The 17410-nt window shown below is 37.5% G+C and overlaps 1 protein-coding gene across 4 annotated transcripts in view; it reads right to left on the bottom strand.

The window, feature by feature from the left end:
• Window positions 1-17410, bottom strand: part of PCSK5 (proprotein convertase subtilisin/kexin type 5) — a 404343-nt gene that overhangs the window by 308789 nt on the left and 78144 nt on the right. For all 4 annotated transcript variants that reach the window (XM_006918450.2, XM_015594534.2, XM_025051431.1 and 1 more), the window contains exon 3: window positions 14413-14526. In XM_006918450.2, the coding sequence (XP_006918512.1) occupies window positions 14413-14526 (114 nt within the window). The remainder of the gene's footprint in view (window positions 1-14412; window positions 14527-17410) is intronic.

Genomic DNA, 17410 nt, shown 5'->3' with positions numbered 1-17410 from the left:
CAGAATAGAGAAGGAGGTGAGGAGAGATAAAAAAGAAAGTATACCCCCTCACCCCCATTTTTTCTCAGAATATCAAAGCAAGGGCTCTTATTTTTCAGTTAGATGTGAACTAGAAACTACTGACCACTATCTTGCAACCACAGGCAGAAAGCTTATTTGAGAATGAAATCAACAATTTAGAGAGATCAGAGCTACACTGGGTGGCAGTAAGAACTGGGCTCCTGGAGACTTGCTTTGCTGTCTTGATCAAGCAAGGCATGCCAATCTGGACTTACGTGAGCCAATAAATTCCCTCACTCCTCCCACTATTTTTTTTTCCTTCCCCCGGTTTTGATTGAAGTTTCTGGTCACTTAAAACTCAAACAATCTCAGTTGAAACAATATTCCATTTAAAATAATCATTTTACAAATAAATTAGGGAAACAACTATTTGCTTACATTTACATACCTCTCTCATCAATTCAAAAAGCATTTTAGGACAATAGAGGCTCTGAGAAGTCCTGTAGCAAAATCTTTTTAAGTTTGTTCAAACCAGTATGTACCAAGCCACTTAACTTTGGAGATGCCTATTAACAATCCTTAGAAGTAGTGTTCCATGAAAAACAAATTTTTGGTATAACTGTGGAAATCATTCATTTGCCTGCAAAGAAATATTGTCACACATCATCACTTGATTTCAGTATCACTTACGTTCCACATTAGGAATTAGAGCTCCAGGTAGTCAAACCAGAGATTATAACTCAATATCAAAAAGTTTAAATATACTTGCAGGGGTCTCACAGGAGTTTTGTGCGAGCCTATTCTACAGTTAGAAATTACAGAAAGTTAGCTATTTCCCAGCTTGCCTATGACCTGGCTAGTGAGCAGAGTATGCAACATTTTTGTATTTGTGTCTCCAGCAGGGTGAATTATGCGGGATATATAGGAGCTCGGTAAATGTTGTTGAATGAATAAAATCATTACCAATTTACTTTTTCCTATGCTAATTACATTTCTTGTTGCTTTCCTTCATTTTCCCTTCCGCTACACATTGAATTAATACTTTATTGAGCAGTCAGTGGTACCTCCTAGTTCTTAAGTCCAGGGAGGATAGAACTAATTCAGTGCTCATTAGTATATACAACTAGTTTAAATGATTTGTTCACTGCACATTCCCTTTTACTTGTCCAGAATAAATCGGGTTTGATCATTACAGAGCTCTTTAATCTTTCATTTTCTTTGACAAAAGCAATTTCTACAATTAGAAATGTTTCTAGTCCTGTTTTACCTCATCTTTCAAACTAATAAAGAATGACAAGTTTTAACACACTTTTCCAAAGTAGGCACATTAAGGGAAATAATTATATGCTACTGTGGAGTTAATATCATCCCTTAAACAGAATATTAATTTCTGGGCATCAGGTTGTTGAAACAGATGGTTTTGCTCCTCTCCATCTATTGCCTGGACAAGCTAAAGCAATGCATGTCCTTGTAATATTTTCTATTCTTCCAATGAGTGTGGAATGTGAAATAAACTAAAATATGTTGATAGAAAGAACAACTATGATGGAAGAATAGACTTAAAACCATGTAATATGTAATATATGTAATATATGATTTTTATTTTTAAAGAACTGAGGACGGTTAATCTTGAGAAGATTCTGGGGCAGCATGAGAGCCATTTAAAAATGTTTGTAGAAAGAGAAATATTTCAAAGTAATTTCAAACAAATAATTTGACTATGTGACATGTGTGGGACATATTTTTTAGGACAAAAAGAAGTATAAACAATTGAAACTGACTGCAGTTATCATAGTGCTGGTGGTAGTATTGTTATTATGAGATAGTGTTACATATAGTGTGAAATAAACCAATGAGAAATTTTGTTGGTGTCATTGAGAACAGGATTTTCATCATGTAACTGATGAGGGTAAATAAACTCTGTATTTTGGATTTTAAAATGGAAATATCTGTGTGTGTGTGTGTGTGTGTGTAATATATATTTCCAAATATGTTCACTAAAAAGGCCTAAAGACTAACCCGATAATAATGAGAATCTCAACACTCATATTAGGTGGTCTCCCATCCAAGTACTAACCAGGCCCGACCCTGCTTAGCTTCACGAGATCAGACATTGGGCTTGTTCAGGGTGGCATGGCCGTAGACCATAAACCAGGGCTCTACTGGGGTGTGAACCTAGGACCTTCTGTGTGTAAAGCAGATGTGCTAACTGCTATACTACGGAACCACATCCACTAAATACCAATTTAAAAAAAAAATAACTTGGAGTTTATGAAGAAATGGTTGATTCCATGCTTGGAAAAAGAAATATACAGATATAGGACGACTTGTCATGCCAGAACAAGAATCCTGAAGTCATATCAAAACGACCTAGGAGCTAATTTGAATGGGTTCTCACTGATTGAAGATGGGGTAATTTAAGCAAGAATAGGTTTACAATTTCAATGAAATGTAACATCATATATATTTAAATCGATAAATTTTTAATAATAATAAAAAAAAACCCTCATTAGTAGTTTTTGGTGAATGCCAGAGGAGTAACCCCTAATAAATGAAAGAATTCAGCATTAATTCTTTCCTGGAGGAACTATACCTCATTATACCAAATAATTGATGAGAAATCCCTCTTTATTAAAGAATTTCAGCCAATATACAAGAATAAACTGAAAATGGATTAAAGATTTAAATGTAAGACCCCAAACCATAAAACTCCTAGAAGAAAACATAGGCAGTAAACTCTTTGAAACTGCTCATAGTAATACATATGTATTTTTTGATATTTTTCTTCTGACGAGAGAAACAAAAGAAAAAATAAACAAATGGGACTACATCAAACTAAAAAGTTTTGGCACGGCAAAGGAAACCATCAAAAATCTACCTACTGGAAGAAGATGTTCACCAAAGATACATAGGATAAGGAGTTAATACCCAAAACTACATAAAGAACTCATGTAACTCAACACCAAAAAACCAAGCAATCCAATTAAACAATGGGCAGGGGACCTGAACAGACATTTCTCCAAAGAGGAAATACAGATGGCCAACAGAAATATGAAAAGATGCTCAAGTCACTAATCATTAGAGAAATGCAAATTAAAACCACAGTGAGATCACCTGACACCTGTCAGATGGTATCATCAATAAATCAACAAACAGCAAGTGTTGACGAGGATGTGGAGAAAAGGAGATTCTCATACACTGTTAGTGAGATTGTAAATCGGTGCAGCCACTATGGAAAACGGTATGGAGATTCCTCAAAAAAATTAAAAATAGAACTACCTTATGACCCAGCAATTCCACTTCTGGGTATTAATCTGAAGAAATCTAAAATACTTATTTGAAAAGATATATGTAACCTTATGTTTACTGCGGCATTATTTATAATAGCTAAGATATAGAAGCAACTTGAGTGCCCATCAGTAGACAACTGGATAAAGACATGCCCTCTCCCACACACAATGGAATATTACTCAGTCAAAAAAAAAAAAAAAAGAATAAAATCTCACCATTTGAAGCAACATGGATGGTCCTAAAGGGTATTATGCTAAGTGAAAGAAGTCAGCTAGAAAAAGACAAATACTGTATGTTTTCACTTATATGTAGAATCTTAAGAACAAAATAAAAGAACAAACAAAACAGAAATGGACTCACAGATACGAAGAACAAATTGATGGTCACCAGATGAGAGAGGGGTTGGGGAGTTGGGTGAAATAGGTGAAGGGATTAAGAAGTACAAATTGGTAGTTACAAAATAGTCACAGGGATGTAAAGTACAGCATAAGGAATTTAGTCAATAATATAATAACTACGGATAGTGCCCAGTCAGCACTAGACTTATCGGGGAGATCACTTCATAAACGATATAAATGTCTAACCACTATGCTGTAACCTGAGACTAATACAAATTATTTAATATCGATTGCAACTGAACGAAATGAAAAAATTCCAGCCAAAAAATGAAGGAAAAAATCACAGAAGGATCAGTATTTTGCAAACTCGAATGAATAAAGGATCTACACAACGGTGGTTGCTAATTTCACAGAGAGACAAGCGAATGCTGTATCTATCTCCTGATGGAAGGACACACACCAACTAGGAAAGAAGGAGTCTCACCTTCATGCTCTCAAAACAAACTTGAATGCGATCGAGCCTTTAGCTCTTACTATCTACCAATGTGCTGATAATACTGGAAACAGAACATGCTAAATTAACTCCAGAGAATGCAGTCACCAAAATCTAGACCACATGAAGTTCTAAAATATCCTAGATTCTTCAATCAAAAATTTTCAAAGGAAAAAAATTGGAGGTGATCTACAGAATAAAAGAAATTTAAGAGATATAGCAATTAATCATAATGTGTGAGCCTTATTTGGATCTTAACTCAAAGAAAAAATTATAAGACAATAGGAAATATTTGAAAACTGACTGGATATTTGATAATATAAAGAAATCATTAATTTTTTATAAGTGATAAAAAGTGATGTGATTTTTTTACCATGAGAAAAACGGTCCTTATAGAGATACATACTATAACATTCAGGGATGAAATAAAACGAAGTATGTAAATTCCTTTAATATAATCAGAGTGGAGGGGGCAATAAATGAAAAAACATTGTCTTTGAACCAATAATTATTGATGGTGGTGGAGACATGGGTGTTCATTATATTATTCTCCCTACTTTTGCTTTAAATTTCCACAAAGTTTCTAAAGTATTTATTTACAGTGAAAGCTGATAAAATAGGGATCAGACGTGATCCTTAACCTGGAAATTAGACTGGGGGAGTGTGTAGAGTGAGAGGGACATAAGTTTCTGATAAAGCACAAGGAAGTGCTTTTGAAGAGAACTGTTTATTACAGAAAGAACAGGCTAAGTAGAGCACGTTTCCAGCTACAGAAAATGTACAAGGTGGGTATCAAGCATGAGCTGAGGGCTTGAATCAAGTTATTTTTCAGGTCCATTCCAATTTGGTGGCCCATGAGTTTTTTTCCCCCTATACCTTTTTCTGAAAGAACACTTGACTCAAAACACTAATTGCAAAAACACATAACATTTGTTTCTGTGTGCCTGTGTGAATGGATGTGAAGCAGAGGGCCTGGATTACAGAGCACAGGAATCAAAGAGCACAGGAATCAAAGAAAAAATGAGAATGGGTGTATAAAACATTTCAGCAGAACAGGAATAATCTAAAACAATATTGTGTAAACCTGTTATGTTTAACTTATTGCTGCTGAGGGATACGCTGAATTTCTTTTAGTTCACTGCAAGATAAGGATAGTTTCTCTATTACTAGGTAACAAACCCAAATATCAAGTTTTTAAGTTACTAATTTAATTTTCAGGAAACCATGCAAAGAGATCATTAGGAGAACACAGTCCTATGCTACCTGGACATAATTTTCTTTTCTTTGTTTCAGACATGCTAATTTGGCATGTCGGAATCAGAACTTCCATTCCAGCAGGCTTTTTACAAGGGTCAAATTTCAACTCAACTGGGAAACTAAAAAAGAAAGACAAAAAAGCTACATTTCTGCCATGTAGTCAAGATATTCTATAAATCTTGTACCAAATACTTGAATAGACACTACCCAAACTGATTTTTTTTTCCTTTGGTATAAAGGAAGAAATTAGGTTTCTTATCAGGTTCTTCTCCTTCTAATCAAGAAAATAATCAGCGAATGCATTTTTTTACTTGATCCACTATCAAGAACAGCACCTCTGCATTATAAACCCAATTTTGATTCTGACCTATGCAATTAAGTAATCAAATCCTATTTCTGGAATTTATAGTTTTCGTCTACATGTCTCACTATAATTTGACTTCATCTGGGGTGCAGCCGCCCTTTCAATTTGTACCTTTTGCATACTAGATTATCTGTTGCTAGCCTGGAATCTCAGCCCCTAGGCTGAGACAGTCTACCAAATATCTGTGTTTTTACATTTGAGAAATTGGAAAAATCCTATTGATGTTCATGTGCAATCTGAAGATATTTCTTTCTTTCTCCTCCTCAGGCAATTTAGGCATTTTCTTCTTTTGGATTCTTCTCTTCACTGGATCGTAAGAATCGTTTCTTTTACTCCATTAATTTCCTGGCCAAGATCACTGTCAACCAAAATTAAGGAAAAACAGCATGCCAAATGCCTCCATCTCATAATTTTTAGAATTTGAATTCTTAACACAGGATATCTGAAGACACCATCATCTTTTAGGAATAGTCAAACTCAGTTCTGTGAATCTGAAAAACGAGGAAGTCTAAATGATTAATTCTCTTCTCGCTTTCTATCAACAAACATTTATTGAGTACTTATTAAGAACCCTACTTATTGGCAGAGAAACAGGTTAAAATAAGCCCAAAAATGTGCCTTGATCACTAGAACTAACTTGAATACTGGGTGAAAAGTAAATAAAAAATGAGGAATTCAGAGAAACTGTTTGATTAAAAAAACTTGAATCAACATGTTAAAACGACAATCACAGATTAAGTAAGCTCAAAGGTCAATGCTATCTGCCCTCCAACAGAAAATGAGTTACTAATTTTTAAAAAATCATGACTAAACTTTTGATAAAAACAACTTTGTTTCTGTTAACAGACCCCTCATGTTAGAGTCAGGCCCAAAAGACCAGACTACCCACATATTTTTGCTCTTTGAAAGTAAAGCTTAGAAGATAAATTACCAGTATATAAGAAGTTATATTTTGCTTAAAGAAATTCATAAAGGTTGTAATAATTTGTACCAGGCAAGAATGAATATTATCTGAAGTAATTTTTCCAAGTGGATCATTAATTACTGGCCTCTTCTAGAAGCACTTTGACTAGTTAATTATAGGTTAACTTATTCCTAATATACTGACTTCTATCACAAACATCACGTGGGACAGTGAAATCACATGAAATTATCATAATCATCATGAGTTAATCAGGAAGCTCCAATTAGGGTTCTGCTATGGTACCCTCAGTGAATTATCATCAACTGATTAGGCAAACTGACTAAAATTAACCAAACTTCTGTCCATAAAATTCTCCACTTACTCATCATTAAAAATAGGGTACCATTTACTATTTTATCCTTGGTATCAGGAACACTGTAAACACCGGGGGAAAAAATAAATCTCTGCTAAATATGAATGAACGAATACAAGCATGTATGCATGTATGAATAAACATCCGTCTCATAGGAACTTTGATTCAGTTGAGATTTTCCAGACTGCAAAACAAATATGGACCATACCTGGGATTCAAGCTTGCTATTCCTTGGAGTTATCCCTTGAGTATTTTTCTTGGTATTATTCATTCGGTGAATACAACATTTTAAAAAAGGAGGCGCTATTATTCCAACCCAGCCACTCATGTGTTTGGCCCCCTAAATACCTTTGGCTGGTATCTTGAATGTGGGGAGGAACGTGAATGTGGAGGGTTTCTCACTATTCTCTCATAAGAATGTCACACTGTGCTTAAACTGTTTATGCAAACAATACGGTTTATGCTGAAAACCTTCTGAGTGTCTGTAATTTTGGTTCATGGAAGGCACTGAGTACCTATATGACCCCCCGCCCCCCATAAAAACCCTGAGCGCTGAGTCTCTAATGAGCTGCCCACATATGTTGTCACAATTTGGAGGAATTAAGTGCTTTCTATGTGATTGCACTGAGAGAAGTCTCTTGGAAGCTCAAGCCTGGTTTCCTCTGGTCCCACCCCATGTAGCTTTTCCTTTTGCTGATTTGTGTTGTATCCTTTCACTGAAATAAATCATAGCCACAAGTACAGCTATATGCTGAATCACGTTGCATCCTCCTAGTGAAGCACCAAATCTGGGGGTGGTCTTGGGGACCCCCAACATAGGAGATGTACTGAGTTTGAAGTCGTAATGAAACAAAAGCATGGTATACCGTAGTTGTGAGCTCGTGGGGTGGGTCTGAGCTGGAAATCGAGACAGGGGCCCATTGGTGATATAAATTCTCCCTAGACTAAATACCCAGTTTAACTTGCCATGTGACAGTTAAAGCAGGAATAAATTTAAGAAAGTATCTAATCCAGAATCCTCATTTTTTCAGATGAGCTAAAGTTGAGAGAGCTAAAATACCTTTCTACAGGACACAGAACTAGTTCAAAGCAAATACTAGTATGACAAAACCACATCTCAACTCCCAGTAGTTCCTACCAGTAAATCATTTGCTGCCTGGCTGGAGTCTGTCCTTTCTCAGAAGGCCTCCTGCTCACATCAAGATGTGCCACATGGTTGCAGATTTGCACCATGTTGCATTTTCAATTAAAACAGCTAAGCAGGGTGTTTTAAAAGGATGATTTCCAAGCTGCCAGGACAATAATGCCACAAACTCCACCAAATTTTATTAGAGTCAAATGACAGTATAAATCATTGGGAAAATGTGTGCCAACCAGAGAGACAGCAATACTTCAAACTCTTGGAGTACTGAATACCATCCAGTTGGCTGAGAAAGAACCATGTGGCTTAAAATCATTTTTCGCAATTACTATACTAGCTAGTTCATAGTTTTTGGCAGCTATGTCCCACATGCATAGCCGAACTCAGCTAATTTTCACTCTGCTGATGGACAAATATGATTTCTTTTTTCCCCCTCAGAAAAACCACCCAGAGAGCTTTCATGAAATCTGAGGTAGTGTATCAAAAAGGAAGCCCATTTGTTACAGCCTGGCTTTAAATAATGCATATTAAATAGGCCACCCAATATTCATTGCAAAAAAAGTTCTACTGTGCTAAGATGATGAGTTAAGGATATTAGTCATACTAATCACTAGAGTTTGAAAGTCAAATAGTGAGATTTCCCGAGTCCTTTACTTTTCTCTTTTAAATTGAGCTTGTCTTTCCATAAAGTAGGCTAATTTTTTTTTAAGTTATTTACTATGGCTTCTCCAAAATATTATTAGTTCTCAACTGTTAGACAGGAAATACCACACAATACTGCACCAATTTCTTTAAGCAATAAAATATTTACATGACCGAAGGAATAAAAAAGCTTTTCTATTAAACTTAATTTTTCATCCAAGTTGTATTTCCAGGTTGTCTTCATGGTACTTCATCAATAGCTCAAGTGTTGAATTTCATCTATGAATGTGTTATATGATGATTTCAAAAAATGTTAATCTCTTCTAAACTGAATAACCTCTCCCAGAAAGAGAAGCATTCTGCCAACAAGCGGAATTCTTTTTCAAATCCAGCATCTGTGCTAACTCTGTAGGGATGAAGGTACACAGGATATGGCTCATGTGGGGCTTCAATGTTAGGTAGGTAGGTATAGGTAGGTAGGTAGATAAATGTTTTCTATTCCTTAGCTTGGGGGTGAGTGGACAGGCATTTGTGGTATTCTTTAAACTTTTTGTATGTTTTAAATATTTTATAATAATTTTAAAAATACTTAACTCCCTGAATTTGCTTGATCACCATTCCCAGGACCTTGAGGAGGCGTTTTACTTAGCCTCACAGTCTCTAGAGTCAAATTGAATTTTCTGTAGTAGTGTCAAAATGGTCTATTAAAATCACTTCTATTACACTGAGTTCCCAAAGTCTTCACTACCTTGGCCAGGTCTTCACTACCTTTCCCATCAGATATCCTTTGTTTGTGGAACATCTTGAAATACATAAGCCAAGAGTAATCCATGCAAAGAAAGTGAAAATATCTTTTCATATTAAAGCTTCCAGCTTCCCAGATAAAACATTTTATCCGTAAGTAAAAGGTGTAAGAGTACGAAAAACAAGATAAATTGGCCAAGTGTGCTTTAAAATGTCCCATAGACTTACAAACCCTTCTGCCTTCAGCTGCTAATGGGAAGATAGAAGCCAGCCGTGTTCACATCAACCTCATGTTTAAAGTATGGTAGCACAGTAAGATCTCCAATGAGTCCCCAGAACCTAGCTTCAGCATCAACTGTGAACTTGTTAAAAAATGCAAATTCCTAGATCTCTGCTGGGGGTCATTCAAAGCGGGGCAGTAATCCTTCCAGATAATTCTGATGCCTGCTAGTTTGAGAACCAGGGATGTATGAGTTGGAAGTCTAGCTAGCCTTTGGAGTGAGAGTGACTCACTCCAAACACCAGGTTTGAATACCAGGATCTGCCCCTGGTAACTGGTGTGAGTTTGACCAAGGTATGTAACTTGTCTATGCTTTAATTTCCTCATCTGTAAAGTGAAGATAATAATAGTTACTAACTCAATGAAACGCTGGCAATAAGATAATACATATAAAAGTCTGGCAAAATGTTAAGACACATACTAAGCATTCAATAAATGTGAGCAAGTATTTTCTCTACTATGGCGATTATCACAGATTTGCTTTTATTCCAGTTTACTCATCTATTTATTTGATTAGCATTTATTGAGCATTTAGCACATCCTAGACTCGGGCACTCAATAACAGGATTCCTGGCTGCAGTACTTCTCATCCTGGCTGCCCATCAGAATCACCTAGGGAGTTCTGAAGAAATCCCACTGCCTGAGCCCTACTCCGTACCAAGACTCAAAGAATCTCTCAGAGTGGTGCCCAAGCTTGGATATGTTAAGCTATTCAGGATATTTTAATGGAAGAAGCAAACCAGCAAGCAAAAATTAAAACCCAAAGCCCAAGGAGCAAGGGCCGCACATATGCCCATGATCGCAGAGAAACATTTAGGAGGGCTCGTTTTTGCCCAGCAAGCTTTCATTGACACTTACATATTCCTCTCCTGCTTTACTGATCTGCTTAGGAAGCACAAATCATGTTTTTCTACATCTTCGGTGCTGGCTACCATGCCTGACAAAAAGTAGATGCAGAAGTTTATCAATGCAATGAGATGTGAGCTCTATTTCTAGGATTGGGCCCTCCTGCCTCCTGGAAGCCTGAGCAGTGTCTCAGGGCAGAAGAGTAATTATATAGCCATCATCTCCATAACAAACTCTGTAAGTGCACATTTCCCTAAATATATTGCCCAACCCTGAAGGCTAGACATAATGGTTTCACACACCAGTCTCCAAGGGGAGGAGCGACAGAGGCAAAGCTTTTAAATTAATTAAAAGAGACATTCAGGCACACTTCATGCCATTCTTTAATCTCCATTCGCCTGTGATAAATATCGAATGACAGGACCAGGACCGGGCTAACGAGCTGAAGGCGGGACCATGTGGAGACTCGCCAAGCAGCCCTCAGAAATGCTGCACCAGGGCCCAGGGCTCAGACAAAGGAAGGAGGAGGAAACAAACCACCTTGCCTCACTGATGTGTCACTAGGGTGTTCTGAAGAGTACCTACTGGACTACGATCCCACTCTACTTTGACTAGTAGCAAATTAAAGAATAAATAAAAAGGAAGTAGCATGTACTATAATTAAAAAGTCAAAGGAGAATAATTATTATGATTTATTGAGGGTTTTCTAGTGTCAGGCACTGTGCTAAAGGCTTCTCATATAATACGTGTGACCTATAGAAAATCCCAGAAGTTTATTGTCAGTGACTTCTGAAATTAGATCACAAAAGACATCATCACTGCAAAACAACCTCTTAAATCACTTGCTCTGGGGAAAGCCAGAGCCATGCCAAGTGGTCACTCAAGCAGCCCTGCGGTGATGCTCATGTGGAGAGGAGCCAGCCATGTGACCAGGCCGTCTTGGAAGTGGGTCCTCAAGCTCCAGTCGAGCCTTTGCATCTTCCAGCTAAAGCCCCAGATATCACCGCACAGAGAAGTCATCACCACTGGGCCCTGTCTGAATGCCTGTCCTATAGGACCCATGAGATTTGTTACGCAGCAATAGCAAACTCAAACATAAGAGCTAGATACTCTCATAGTTGATGGGTATGGTCAGTGAAGCCATGGGGATTTGAATCCAGGTGTGCAGATTTGAAGTTCTGGCTCTCATTTTGTCATACTACTCCTGACAGATAGATATAAAGTGTGTAAACTATTTCCCACCCCTTTTATCAAGGGAAAAAGTAATTGTTTAATAGAAAGCTTTGAAGCACTGTGGTTGTCCTCAGGATACTTTGTTCATCTTGCATGGCAGCCACCATCCTGCCTTGTGTTTTAGCCATGTCTCTAAGGATAGCTTAGACGTTCCTGGAAGGCTGGAGTAGTATCTTCTTTATGAGAGCCTTGTAAATAGCAGAAGGGCATGGACAGGATGCCACATTAATCCAGGGGACTGGCATCCGCCAGCCTGGTTTCACAGCTCTGCTCTACCACTTCCAGGCGAGGTGATCTTAGACAGATTAGCTAGATGTTACGAGCCTCAGATTCCTCACTCTTGCAAAAGGGCCAATATTAACGTACACACTTTTGTTTGTACTGCATTAGAAAAAAATGTATTTAGCACATTGCCTGGCACATAGTAAATGCTCGATAAATATTACCTATTTGAATTATTATCAAATATGTGTTGAAAAACATCCAACATTTTAAATGCCAAACAGAAACTCTTCCCTCAACCTTTCTTCATATAGAAAGAGAATTTCCAAAGAAAGCGCAGCGGTTCTCGAGAGTGAAGCGGTTTCGCTCTACAGGGACTGAAACCTTTGGAGACAGCTTGGCCATGCATGGTCCCTAGTAGAGCCCAGCCTGCCCTGCCAGAGTGACGAGAGGATCAGGGAAAGCTGCCCTTTACTTCCACCGTCCAGTGATACATGTGCAGACAGCAATTTGGCTCTTTCTTACAGGAAGAAAAGTAAGGCAAGGAGAGTCTCCCTCCCCCTGGCCTAATAACAGAGAGGACAGGGATTTTGCTTCCATCTTATCTCGTAATCCCATTACATTCTTATCATTTTGTCAGTGCAGACATGGCTCTTTAGCTCCTGCCAACACTCACTCTAAAGCCTTCCCCTGTGGTTCATTCTTTCTTGGTCTTAGAGCTAACAAGCTGTCAAGTGTCTTACTGTCCCCTCAGGTGATTTCTACTCAAATGCTGTTTAGAGTCCCACCTCCCTTTGATTTTAGCTTTATGGCTCCTATTTTATTTTTCCCTGTACATGAAAACAACTTTGTGTAAAATTCTGTTTAGGGTCCCAAATATTTCAACAACCTTTTACTTCTGGGTAAGATTAAGAAAAGGTAAACTGGGAGAAATGCCAGCCGCATTTGTGCATCTCCAAATAAACAAATTCCTAGCACCGCAAGGTGCTAGGTTAAATTCTAAGTTAGATGTGTGTGTGTGTGTGTGTATATGTGCGCGTGTGTGCGCGCGTGGACATAAATGACCCCTCTACTGTAATAGAGATTTTAAACAAAGTGCCGTGTGTGTGTGTGCGCGCGCGCGCGCGCGCGCGCGTCGGGGGGTGGACATAAGTGACCCCTCCACTGTAATAGAGATTTTAAACAAAGTGCTAAGTGAAGGATGCCATGAGTGACAGGGATAGAGGGCTCAGGAGAGCAGAGGAAGGAAAACAGCTGACAGATGAGGACATGGGAGAGCTGGAGCAGTCAGCCTCAGGTCGGGGCTCTGAAGGATGGAAGAATCCTGACCTGAGGAGGTAGAGAAGGGCAGAAAGAGCATTGCAGGCAGAAGGAAAGAAAGGCAAGGAGGCAGGAAAGCATGAGGCAGGTATGAAAAATGCTATGGATTTGTAAAGAAGCAGGGATAGGGACTGCAAAAAATAAAGTTACATTAGGGGGAAATATACTGCCAATAATTAGCAATAAAGATCTTCAAAAGAGAGGAAAAGAAAACTAAATGTCTTTTTGCAGATTATAGAGCAAACTGGTGACATATGGATTTCATGATTAAGAATAAATAAGATATTCTAATCAAATTCTCAGGGATCATGAACATAAAATCCTAAGACTACAGAAGTATATTTTCAGAGGAGGCAATGTCAAGTGAACTGGTAGGTTACTTTTTCCAACATATTAAAAGGACATTTCCCCTCACCGAAAGTTTTGCTTGAACCACTGAACTAGCTACAAGTCAAACACTTTACTACTAGTTTTTCCGAGTCCAGTTTTAAAAACTATTACCTAAAGTGAGAAGGTACGCATTAGATGACATGAGTCAGGAATCTGTTATTTACCAGCAGAGCCATTTCAATGATTTCCAAGAGCCAGTATCCATTAACCAGAATGGTTCAAGGTGGAGTAACTGTGTACCAGAGGTAATAAACACAACTATTGATAGGCCTAAGGGTGTCTACACATTAGCATACTTTTCTATCCTCTAGCTCAAACTTAGAAAGCTACTGTACAGAGCAGCTCTCAAACAAATTCTGTGAATTGGAATGTCCTTCACTTTCTCCTTACAACCACAGAGCTAAGTTCAAAAAAGATCCAGAAAAAAATCTTAGGCCATCGACCAATCTCAAATAGTGAGTTCTTGAGACAGAAAAAAGGCCCTGGGCACCATTCCTGTGTCCTTCCAGTCCTAACAGATGTTCCCTGCACAACACGAATCTGGATGACGCAGCTCCAGGCCAGGTGAGCTTACCATATACCACATGCTTGGCCACTTGGGATCGTTGAAGTAAGTAGAGTGGGCACGACTTAAGTCATAATCCCTCTTGGTTCGTTTTTTTACCACTTGCTGTTGGATCCATTCCACCTGACAAGAAGAAGGACATCTGGTGAGTGCTCAAGTTCCATCAGGGTTAGCACAACATAAATGACAGTCTGAAGCACTTCCCATCTTGAGTCAATTCTGTTTAAGTCAAAGGCTTCATTTTGGCAACCAGAATATCTGAGTCGAAGGGCTCAGAGATTCTTTAAAAACCTAGTTCCATTTTATTTTTAATGCAGGTAGGGCTTTTTTTGGGGGGGGGGGAGGTCTTTATGACAGATCATTCACATCTCTCAAAAATATGCTAGCCTTTTAACCTTTTCAGAAAGCATTCTTTACTCACAATTTGTTGCAAATTTAAAGTGTTACTTTTTTAAGGTAATTATTTCATCCTTACCTAATACTAAAGGTCAGCAAACTTTTTCTATAAAGGTCCAGGTAATAAATATTTTAGGCTTTGCAGGTCATATGATCTCCGTTGCAACTACTCATTCTGATACTGTAATGCCACAGGCAATATATAAGTGAGTGGAACTGACTATGTTCCCAATAAAACTTTATGTACGAAAACAGATAGCAGGCTGGATTTAGCTCTCATGACTCCTGCCTCATGCTATATATCAAAATTTTTAAGAGTTCCAGGATTACGCATCAAATTTAAAAACAATAGGATCGAATGCTCTAGGATCACAAATTTTCAAAAAAAAAAAAAAAATGGCTTTCTGTAACACAGTGTGGTAGAAAATGCACTATTTGGGGGAATCAGAAAACCAAAGCCCTGGATCTGTCTCTGGCAAAAAAAAAAAAAAGAAGTCACTTAATTTCCTGAGCCATGGGCTCTTTGCCAGCTCTCAGATTCAATTTAAACCCACCGCATTTGAGAAAGTCTTAATATCTAGCTGCAACTTTTGCTTAAACAAAGCAACTTGGAAATTTGAATTTAATATAGAATTATAATCTTAACCATAGGGGTAGGAATGGGGTTATTTTTAAAAACAGGTAATCATTACAGCAACATAAAAATAAGCATGTTCCAATTTGAATGGAGCATTTCAAATGAAGTATTAGCCCTGGTGGCATTCTACAATTTGTTCCTAAATTTTCCTTTGTTTAATTCTTTTGGCATAACTAATTTTAGTCACAGTACTAATGATTCACCATTTATCCCTACTCTCCACAAAGGAATTAAAAATTGAGAGGAGGGGACTTTGCAGTCCACTACTGTGATTCCTTATCAATCCATTCAGTAAAGATTTCAAAACCCCTCTTGTCTATTTGATTAAAGATTACTGGAGTAATTAGGATACTAAGGTACTGATTAGCAAGCTCAAAATGCATAGCTGTAAATAAGGTACTAAAGGCCAAAAGCCAAACTAATAAATTTCTGTGATTCTCATATTAGGAAATATATTCAACAGGAATATTGCTATGCAAGATGAATTTAAATAGTGAATTCCTAGTTACATCACTAATAAAGCGAACTTAATCACATGATCTCCTAAATATAAAATCCATTTATGGTAAGCATCACAGCTAAGTGTCACATTCGTGCTGGCTCTGATAGGTAATTTAAGCAAAATCAGTACAGAAAAAAAGCCAACAAATGAAAAATATTCTGAAAAATGAAAGTTTTTTTGATCCTGTTTTAATTAATCTAGACCAAGGGATTCTCTGGCACCAAATCATTCTCCACCGCATCCCCAACCCCAACACACATACACGTAGACAGTGGGTAAAAGGTATCAAATGTTATTTCTTTAAACTATGGGATAACAGTTGTCAGGGAAGCTAATAGGGACCTTGTTTTTTCTTTAAATCCAATATGCTGCTTTTTAGAAATCACACAGAACCTAACGTGGCATTAAAAATGTGTATAATTTTATTTTTTTTTTAATGAAGAGACTACTTTTTAAGTGACTTTCTAAAAATACAGGGGAAATCAATTTCCTTCTCAATCAAAGTGGTACAGCAAGCACGGCCATGCATATACTTTTCTATTTCAAGGAAACATTTTAATCTCTTCATTTCAAACAATCTTTCTAAGAAATGAGCTTCATTCACTCATTAATTTACTCATTAAGTGCCAATTCTATACCAGACACTGTGCTGGGAATATAAAGATTACCAAGAAATATTTAGCAAGTATTCCACAATTTTTCATAAAATGAAATCTCCATGACTGACATCTGATGCAGGCCCTATCACCGTGTTAATTAGACCACTTACGAAATTTTTGACTACGCAAATTACATTAGCAATCCTTATATTATTATCTATAAGTCTTATCCCAATAAAATTGAACCATTTCATATTTGCACACTTGGCAAAAGGAGGCTTCCCATCAGTTTAGACAGAACTTTTTTCAAACTATATTGGCAGTGGCTTTTTTTTTTTTTAACACAGCCTCCATAAATTCCAAACTGCCAACATATATGCATGCATAAACCAGAAAGTGTCAAATGTCCCCCAGTGTGGACTCAATATAGAGATTCCTAGAGATCAGGAAAAGTCTATACTGAGGTGAGGGTGGATAATAGTTTCTGCAATGACACTTCGCCCTATACATACATATACACACTACACACACACCCACACACATAGACAAATGGGATAAGCATGTGAGAAAACCAAGTGACAGCCATTTTCCTAGATGAACATAGGTACTAAAATAGAACAAAATATCTTACCAAACAGCTTCTCTTCTGTAATTTTACCAAAAAAAAAAAAAAAAAGCTTAGTTATAGGGCTTGGTGGCTAGAAGGTGGCATAGCAACTTGGCATCTAGATTTGACTCTAGGTCACTCTGTCTGATCACAGGGCTGCAATACTCAAGAAAAGTACAGTGGAGATTTTTTTAGAGTCTGATACCATGTATTTTGCCACGGTGCTTTATGAGTATGTATATATAGCCCTACAATTTTTGGAAAGC

This window comes from Pteropus alecto, unplaced genomic scaffold, assembly GCF_000325575.1.
Source record: "Pteropus alecto unplaced genomic scaffold, ASM32557v1 scaffold95, whole genome shotgun sequence".
Taxonomy (NCBI): domain Eukaryota; kingdom Metazoa; phylum Chordata; class Mammalia; order Chiroptera; family Pteropodidae; genus Pteropus; species Pteropus alecto.
The sequence above is the reverse complement of the archived record's forward strand: the minus strand, read 5'-3'. Positions and strand labels throughout refer to the sequence as shown.